Source organism: Poeciliopsis prolifica, unplaced genomic scaffold (assembly GCF_027474105.1).
Source record: "Poeciliopsis prolifica strain line A6 unplaced genomic scaffold, Auburn_PproV2 SCAFFOLD027, whole genome shotgun sequence".
NCBI lineage: Eukaryota > Metazoa > Chordata > Actinopteri > Cyprinodontiformes > Poeciliidae > Poeciliopsis > Poeciliopsis prolifica.
The window spans coordinates 5,167,048-5,177,112 of NW_026562402.1; the positions used below are offsets into that span (position 1 = coordinate 5,167,048).

At 38.1% G+C, this 10,065-nt stretch overlaps 1 protein-coding gene across 1 annotated transcript; it reads right to left on the reverse strand.

The window, feature by feature from the left end:
* Positions 1 to 460: 460 nt before the first annotated feature.
* Positions 461 to 7,767, reverse strand: szrd1 (SUZ RNA binding domain containing 1). The gene is made up of 5 exons (XM_055048514.1): positions 7,629 to 7,767; positions 5,728 to 5,894; positions 4,949 to 4,998; positions 4,016 to 4,282; positions 461 to 2,317 (listed from the first exon to the last, which is right to left on the reverse strand). Exons 3-5 carry the CDS (start codon positions 4,993 to 4,995, stop codon positions 2,206 to 2,208), a joined length of 426 nt encoding a protein of 141 aa, XP_054904489.1. The 5' UTR covers positions 4,996 to 4,998; positions 5,728 to 5,894; positions 7,629 to 7,767; the 3' UTR covers positions 461 to 2,205.
* Positions 7,768 to 10,065: the final 2,298 nt, after the last annotated feature.

A 10,065-nucleotide genomic window follows, 5' to 3' on the forward strand; every position in this document is an offset into this window, starting at 1 on the left:
CGTCCTGCATGGAGTGGTCCAAGAAACGCAACCCACTAGAAAAATCTCACCAACTACACTAACCCTGAAGAATCAGTCTTGTTATGGCTGGCTCAATATTTGGGAGGACTATAAACCAAGCAATCATTCTGTAAAACTGATTAGGAAATATTAATAACTTTGCACATTCTACTATTCTGGCATTTGGAAAATAGTAGGAGTGCACCAATCACCAATCCCCCAAAATTAAAGGACCGGCCTTAATCGACTGGCTGATAAGTTGGTGCACCATGAACAAATAGAAATAATTTAGATAATTCTGGCCCAAAATAAAAAGTTTGGTTTGATTTAACTTCCTGCTACTAAACCATGAGGGATAATGTAAACTTGCTCGTATATTAGATTTCCTGTTTTCTAGATGTTTAAATCACTCTTTCCGGTCAGCAGGCGGTTCGTGACAACGGACGAAGCACAGAGAAAATCAGATTTTAAGTAAATCATTTTATTAAATCAGTATTTACAGGCAGTTTGTATTTCCTGTTCCTGCTCTGCCACTAGATTATTTTTTTCCTCAACTAAAATCTCTTCAACAATGTTGAGAATTCCCCCCTTTAAATATACTCATTTTTCTTTTAAAAACCAAAAAGGAATAAAAATCAACAACCAGGAAGTAAAGATGTGATCCAGGAGGCACAAGCTGAATTCACCCATTACAAGTCTTTGTGTTGATGATGTCGCATGGCTTTGATATCTCCTCTGGACAATTAAAGGGGAGAAAAACATTTTCTGGGCACAACGGTCCTGGAAAGCCTCACAGTCGAGTTCTCCGGTTCACAACCTGCTGTGCCGCTCTGTTATAGCAGTCAATCATCGTCCGACACCAAGATGCAAAAGTTTAAAAAAAAATTTTTTTTAAAATACAATGCCTTCCCATGAGACAGCAACTCTTTTCCCCCCCTCCTGTTATATTGAGCTCGACAGGGCACCGCTTTTCAGTGCCCACCATAAGTTAAATACGTACATTAGTCTTCTGAGAAAACAAAACCCGCTGGAAAAATACAATCTTCGTTCATGTCATTCATTCAGTCTCATTCACATGGACCTGAGTTCCTAAGTTTTACTTCGTAGGAAGCTGTGAAGAAACGTCACTGACTGGGTGGAAACAGGACAGCACTAAAATTCGTTTAAAAATGTCACTAGGATTCCTGCCGATGCCATTTTCAAATCATAAAAATATTTTTTTCTTTAAAGGGGCCTTTTGGTTTATTTAAATACTGCTCTGATAATGCTGTCATTTCATATAAAAAAAGGGCAGAAAAGCTACTTGAAACCCGACTTAGATCCATTCTCTCCTTTTCATTCTATTTTACTCTCAAATAGAAAGTATGCGAAGGAAGACAGCTAAAAGCTTACAAAAAGTAAACAAAAAACTTGCCATGTACATAACTTGACACATAAACCCTGACCTTTGATTTTCAAAACAAAATGGCAGTTTCTTTTAATAGAAGGTTGTGCACTGATATTTTGAGTCGTTCTCAGCTTCTCGGCTTCGATTTTACCACCAGATGAGTCGGTGGAGGAATAGGATTCTGTTTGTTTTAAAGTTTAAAATCTAATGCTGTTTCAATAAACAGGCTTAGCGGTGTGTTAAGAACTGGGATCTGTATTCAAAAGATATCAGTGCACGCCTTATGTAAAGACAAGTGATTAAAAACAAAGGAAAAGAAAATGTCTGCTATTATTGCTGGGAAGAAGCTGCTGTACAAGAACCAGCCGATTTAGTTTTGATATGACCCCTCGTTTCACCTCATCCTTGAACTGCTCGAGTTCGAGTCTTTGCTTCTGCTTTCCCCCCCCCCATCCCTAGACAGACAGCAAGCAGAAAAAACAAAACAAAACAAAAAGGATGGAGGCTCAGGGGGGTCTCTTAAAGGGGCCGGGATCATCACAGTGAGTCCAGAATAAGTCCATAATCACAGTGCCAAATAAAACATGAGCAAAGGGGGAGAGAGAAGAGATCACTGCAGCTCGTACTTTCTGCTGGAGTTCCTCGTTCCCCGGCTGAGAGTGAAGGGGGTGATGGGAGTAGAGCAGTACCGGCAGGCTGATGATATGAGGGAAGCGAAGGGACGAAGTTTACAAAATACGGTGCTGCGTTTGATCTCAGGTGGCTCCTAATCTCTCTCTTCCCCTTCCCTCCGTGGCTGGGGCGTCCCAGAGACCCGCTTATCTGTGCTGGCGGAACCCCTGGGTGCCATCTGGGCCGGCGGGCTGCCGGACAGTGTGATTGTTTGATCTGGTGTCCTCTGAAGGCATTGTGGAATTATTGCGCACTGGCCTGGGAGAAGAAATGAGGAGAAACGGGAAGAAATTAGGACACGGCGGTTTTTCACCCCCCGCGTTGCGTCTGCTACAGTTTGACGCTTATTATACTGTCGTAGCTTAACTCCCAACATTTTTTCCCCACATGGTCGTTAATGCTACCATTCAAAAGCGACTGCAATCAGACTTCTGTGTGAACGACCTCAAAGCGACCTGCATGCGCAGAAGCAAAATGTTGACGTCGCACTGTTTACTGAAGTACTAATGGATGCTGCCATCTATGCATCAGTTTTAAAAGTTTCTGAAACGTAATGTTATTTTTTTTCAGCCATTTGAAATCGATCCAACAGGCCTCTAGACATTCACGGCTGTAGTCTACTGAAAATGTTCAACTTTTTAACCCTTATTCCACCTTCACAAGAAGAGTCAGCTCTAAAACTACCACTGTAGTTCCATATTTTAAAAAAAAAATTAAGTGCTTTAAGAGTTTCTATTCACACATGTAGTTTACTTAGTCACATGTATAACATTACCACAACTATTAAAACAAATAAAAGCCCTGCATTACTTCAATTTGATCAGCTCTAACACTGTGTTTGTGAATGGCTTTAGGTCCTTGTCAAGCCAAGTATGCAGCTTTGGGTCTGGTGATAAAACTATTTAATTCAACAGGCTGGCTTAGGCATATAGGTGAGTGAGTTAAGAAAACAACAACAACAAAACAACAGCATAACCCTTGGTAAAGTCCAATCAGTTGATCCTCAAATTAAAGGTCGATCACATGAAATTGTCTTCAGCCTGCCACTAGAGGGCACCAACGTACCAACAGTGGTACTGAGCATCAAGACTGATAGTTTTGTAATGAAACTAAAACAAGTGACAATATTAAATAAAGATATTTAGTTTTATTTTACCATTTTCTTACTTTTCTTTTTTTCTCCTGCTTTTAATACAGTATTGTAGGTTCTGACACTTCAAGTATTTTCCTCTGATTTGAGAATGTAATAAAAATGAAAAGGTTTGTAGACGTTAGAGTAAAAAAAAAAAAAGATACTATCCAAACTAAACGTGAAAGATTATTGTGTCTTAAAATTATTATTGCCCTGTTAAAAGTTAATGCTCAGCATACAAGGATGTGACCAACAGGAAGTAAAGAGAGAGAACGCATTTGGATATTTTCCCCAAGTCATTCAACCCACTTTCTCTATCAAGTACTCAGTAATACAGGCCAAAAAATACAACTGTTTGTTAACAAAAGGGGAAATATATACAACAAATTGCCTTGTAGGATTATGGAATAACTAAGGACAGTCTTTCTGGTCCGAGTGCAGCATAGAAAGTTTTTTTTTTTTTTTTATCACTTCCACCAGTGGTTTGGAATGGGTTATTTTATGCTTTGCCGTTTTCAAGACAGCGATTCCACCACAGGGTTAAACCCAAACGCCAACACAGTAGTAGGTTTCTTGCTTGTCGCAAACACTTTTCTGTCCACCAATCATGTCGTGTTGTGTGACACCGTTAGCTCCATCCTCGCTGCTCTTACCCTTGCCCCATACCTTGTCCTTTGACCTACAACAGAAGGGCTCCCAGGAATGAGCTGCTTTTTCAATGGGAATAGACAGAACAGCGCACAGAGCTGCATATCGGCACGATACGGATATGCGGTATTGTGCCACCGCATTCAGCTTCTGCACCTCAAATTGTTAATTATTACCTGTCAGTGTTGGGCTTTTCCTGAGGAGTCTCCTCTGGGCAGGCACTACCCAGTATTCGTTTCCTGGCCTCTGCGTACTCCGCTTCGCGCTGGGCCAGAGACTTGACCTGCGGAGTGGGCCTGTTTGGGTTCATGGACGATGCTAATGACCCGTTACTTGCTGGTCGCTTCAAAATGCGGATCTGAGGCGGGGGTCCTGCTGGTAAAGAGTTGTCCTGGATCACCATGGTGGTCTTTAATGGTGATCGAACGGAGTTACTGGACTCCCTGGTAGAGAAATAAACATGCGCAGACGATCAATTTAGAGCTAAAAGAAACAACAGACTTCTTCAATTTAACTTGTCCTGTCTTGGTCAACTTTCGGTAGCAATATGCGAGCACTTTTTTTTTTTTCGCTCAAAGGTTCAAATATTTAATCGCATAATTGAACAGTTTTGTCTTTCCTCTTGTTTTACCAAAAACTAGTCTTTAGTCTGGCATATTTGTTTCAATTAGTCCTTTTTTCAAAGGACAATTTTGTTAACAGATTCTTCATAATTGATTTTCTTTGTTGTTTTGTTTATTTATTTAGAATTTTTAAAATGTTTTCCGATTCCAGTGTTAAATGTTCATTAGACTTTAAAGGTGGTCTTGTATTAATATATTACTTGACCATGGTCTCAAAACAATAATATTATTTTTCACAATAATCATTCAGCAAAATTTGTAAGTGTGACAGTCCTATGTATTAACACTTTTTGTTAATTTTGTTCCCTAAAGTGAATGAGATTTCATACATAATGTTGAAAAACGCCACTGCTGTGGAAAGGATTAACTGATGTTCAATTGTAAACAATAACAAAGAGTGAAGCGGCGCTTTCAGCTCAAAGTCAAGCAAAGAAACGGCTCAACTGCGTCTTTAGGCCGTGAACTTGAGCATTTTAAGGTTCTTACTTTTCTCTCTGGCTGATGCGATGCTTCTCTTCTAACCGTTTTTCCATTTCCTGAAGGGAAAGTAGGGCAAACAGGAATTCATGAGAACAAACATCAAATTGATTTGGGACAGGAAAGAGCAAAGTAGGTAGAAAGCTGGGGAGAGGATGGAAAGCAGGGTTCTGTTACAAGCTATTTATATACAAGGGGACAGCTGCCAGGTCGTACACTGTGTGTCCAGTTAGCCAACATTGGACATAAAGTACTGCTCAAAAATGCTTCCAATCTAACAGAAAAAAAAACTAGATATGGGTATTGTATTACTTAGGTTAGTTAATTACAAATATTGGCCTTTAAAGTCAATATTGGCAGAAACAAACGTTTCATTTTTTAATTGAATTGAACTACAATGGGTAAATTTATTCTAGCAGTTTGCAGAAATAGCAACTTCAGGTTTGGTGACAGGCAAAGGAAAGCATTATGGAAAGAAAACCACATGCTACTTAAAAAAGCCAAGTCATAAAAAAATAGTTACTGACTTCAATATTCAACTGAGTCCATTTTTTAAATTGCTTGCATGGTGCATCTCAAAGATGAAGGCAGTTTTAGCATTTATTCAGTTGATGCAATTAAAAAAAAACCAACTGCTTAGCAGAGTGAAAATGCAAAATTTTAACAACTATTGTTTTACCTATCGCTAAAAAAATATACTCCTGAATGATTCTGAAACACATTAACTAAAGATTTATTGAAATACAACATGATTCTTTCTTTTTTTTAATAAATATTACCATACGCACCTTTTTCCTCCCTGTTTTACGTCTTTAAAACTTGTTTTATGGCAGCCACCCTTCCACCAGGATCATTTTTGATCAAGCTTTGACAAACAGTGAACGGCTTCTTGTTTGGTGGGCCAGGAACATCATTCGGGTCTTTAGTCGCTTCTTGGTTGGATGTTGTCCTATTTCTAAAAAGACAAGACAAGTCATCTGTATGTGTTGGTTCAAAGTTCTACAGAAAGAGGGAGAAATAAATTCTGTTGAAAAGAAATACTTATCAAGCATAATCACGAAATTAAACTTCATTACACCCTTAACCAAAATAAATCCAGTCGGGAAGATCGAAGAACTATTTCTAAATGTTATTTTCATAAAATTCTTTCTCCTTCGAAGCGAAAAATAAATAAATTGAGAAACACAACGGAGCGCTGTTCTCATGCCCAGATCTGGATGGATGTTAATCTCAACCTGTGGTTGTGAAATTCAATGACATGTCTTGTGGCAAATCCATGCACAAGTATTCGGTGTTTTAGGTTTTCTGCAAACAAAAACTCCTTGCACTTGTGTGAAAAGTATAACAACAACAATGATAACAATAATGATAATAAGAAATAAATAATAACGATGCATTTTATTTATCAGCACCTTTCAGGACACTTAAATGACACTTTACAGGATTTTGTTTTGGTAGAGAAACACCATAATTGTGTGGCAATACTGTTCTCAACTGGATCTGTAGCTTTAACCAACCAGCATCAACAAATTGTTATAAATCATGACTGGACTTCACTTATTGAACATATTTCACTCATATAAAGTGCTGCTGAAGCTGTTCTCTCTGGCTGAGATAGCATAATAATAAATTTTCATGTTACAGTGCTTTATTGTGAATGTGCAGCAAAGGGAAGCGTAAAGGAGGGGAAATCTGTGAAAACCAATGATCTAACAGTACCCCCCACAGAGTAGTCACATAGGCTTGTTAATTTCAGCTAAATGTAGAAACTTAAATGGTAAATTCAATGACTATTATCCCAGCACATCTGATTTCAAAATGTCTAACCTACATTAATGATCTAAAAAATAAAAATCTTGCTCATCTGCCTAATGTTATTTTTGCCTTGCTCACACGTGGCCACTCATGTAGAAAACTAAGGGTTACAAAAATGATTGGACTATTTTTGTAACCAAACATTGAACAAATAAAGTTCGGACTGAAAAAAGGTGAAGGAGCAGTTTGGTAACGCCAGTAGCTACTTGACAACATAAGAGGTTGTTGCTCAACACTCTTTCCAGGTCCAAGAATTGCGTAGAAATGTCGCTAACTTTATTCAACACAAATCAGTGACTCAATTGTAACTTTTACAAAGCCGGGTTCTTTCTGGGTTCATTCTTCAGTTTCACTCTTGTCTGAGGAATCATTGCTTGTTTCTCGCCGTCCAAAATCTCTTCAATTATTACTTCCAGGATTTATTTGTTGAATTGAACAGGAGAGAGACAGCAATTGAGTGTCGTGTGTCTATTCGCCCAAAATAAGCTGTCAAAATTTCAACGCGGCTCGAGGCAACCTAGCATTACGTTAGTTAGCATTAGCCTTAGCAGTTGCACCTCGCCGCGCTAGCTGAACATTCTTAGCCAAGAACTGCTTATTGTTTCATCCGGTTTAAACAACAATGCTAAACAAGTCAGGGTGACACGCTCAATTAAGTCTTATGTGGAGTGAACTCGGTAGGTGAAGAGCGTTACTCGACTCGCTAAGTTTTTTTCGAGCTAGCATTAGCTGTAGCCACATTTGTTGGCCCGTGGGAGTCACTGACACTTAGCAGCGGTGAGATAACTTCTACAGGGAAACCCGTCCGAATCACGGAGGTCCTCACAGCGTAACAACGTAAAACCAACACCGTGCCGCGTGTTCAATTATTTACCCCACAGTGGGCAGCTTCCTCCCGACTTTCGGTGAACCCCTCATCCATGTTTCATTTTTCTCAAACACGCCGTGGAGTTGGCTGAGCGGAGATCCTCTGAAACCTCCTCCACCTCCTCCACCTCCTCCGACGTCTAAGAACTGTGACGTCGCTATGGCGGAGTTCCCCACAGATATAGGAAGTGGATTGCAACCACACAAGTCCTCATTGGTGGAGCAGGTTTGTTCCGCTCGACCGTCTAAAAAGAAAAAACGTTTTAAAAATAACGTATTTATGTAATACACGCCTCCTGCCACTAATACTCATACAATAGTTAAAAGAAATGTTCAAACAAATACAACCTCATCAAATGAAAAGTTTTTCTAGCACTACAACCATTAATATTAATTATATGAATGCCTGTCTATAAGCTAATTATACTTAACTACCGAGTTGGAACAACAAGCATAGAGACCCAGTGAAGTCTGAAATCCAACAATGAACACTGAAGGTTTCTAACCAACCCCAACTTCAGAAAGCAATATGGCTGCCACCACAGTGGAAGCTGAAGTAGATACTAGATGGTTTATTTGTACCTATGAAAGCTATTTCTCAATGAGTCACTTTTAATATGTATACGGTGAATATATTTATTTGCGTCTTTGTTTGCATAAAATATAGACGTTAGCATTAGCTTGGGTTGCAGCAAATATTTTTCCAGGTCATGAGTATAATAACTGGAAAATGCATTTCTTTTGTTCTTGATTTGCTACTAGAACATGGTTAAAGCAACACTTGAATGAGGACTAAAACACAGTGGAGTGGAATTGCTTTTCTTGAGCTCGGGAGTTCATTGGGAAGATGCACACGCAATCATTGAGGAAAACCTAATAACTCGATCTTTATACTTTCGTCTGCAGTGGCGATCCCACCAGGGTGTTTGTTTTGTTCTCTTTTTCAGCTATGAGCCTTCATTGCTTCCGGTTATGTCTGGAATCATGAAACTTCTTACATAGGACTAAATAATTCATTGGAATTTTTCTGTCTAGCATCCAGGCTACTTTCAGAAGACCTATTTTGTGCTTGTGTATACAATTAACTTGGATCTATGACTAATTCAAGCATTAAAATGATTCTAAACTTTAAACAGGTGCTGTATTTAGGAAACTCAGCAAACGACCCACTCTAAATTGAGTAATTAGGTCTCACCAGTCACATTACGAACTGAGACTAGAGTGAATGTTTGGCTTCCAGCAGGAAAACAACTTTAAGCATGCAAAATACATCCATGTTTCTAGTCAAAGTCCAGAAACTAAATCCCAATGAAAATCTGCAGCAAATTAGAAAATGTAATTAACTTTAAATATGCTGTCCATCCTCTGTGACTCAACGTGGTCTTTGGGCAAAGAATGATATGCAATATTTTGAGACTCCAAAAGGCTTGCAGCTGTAAATCCAAAATGAGAATGAGAAAACATATTTTTAAAAACATGCATCAGTTTCCTCTCACTTTTCAATTAATCCCTGCTTTATGCTTTATGTTCTATGTATAACATTTCTACAAAATACATTGACGTTTGTGATTGCAATGTGACAATGTAGGAAAGAGGTGTATAAATGCTTTTGCAAGCACTGTGTTACCTAATTCATGGTAGTTTAAACTAAAACAACTTGTGTTGTAGTTTTTTTCTGAAATGTGAATCTAAAAGGAACCACCTTTTAGATTAGATATATTTATGCACATATGAAGTTTATTAAAATAATTTTTGCAACAGAACAAATCAAATCGAATGTGAGTTTTTTGTGGCGTGGACTATGATTTCAATATTAAGGTAATGGGCAACACAGAATACAATATTTCTTTTTTTTCTCATTTTTGTTGTAAACCTTTCTTTAGAAATTGGCTGTTCAACCTTTCTTATAGTTATTTGATCAGAAATCATTATTGTACATTCAAACCCTGAATGATGATGGTTATCCTGTACTGATATAAAGGTCATGTTGCATTAGACCTTTAACCAGTTAACTTTGGCACAATGTATCAGTTGTTACATCAGAAGATGAGATAAATCTAATCTCATCTTCTTAATTTCCACAATTAAGCAAAAGTCTAATCCAGAAGGAATCAATGGCCAGATTATAAATGGGTGACAGATTGGAAATTCTAAAAATGTACAAATAGAGGAAACAGTTTGCAAGTGTATTTTATTTTCTCACATTTTGGAAAGTCTTTTGTTGTGTTTTGTTTCATGAACACAATAAACAAAACACAATGCAATGTTTAGCATCTTATGACACTAAATGTTAAAAAAATGCAGCCACACTTCACCATTTATGTAAGCCCTTTATTCTTAAAATTATGAGCAGTTGCTTATTTGAGCTTTAAGTGCACTTTACTGCCAGTAAAGTGTCAAAAATACATAATGCTAAAACCAAGAAATACATTCGTACAATAGGA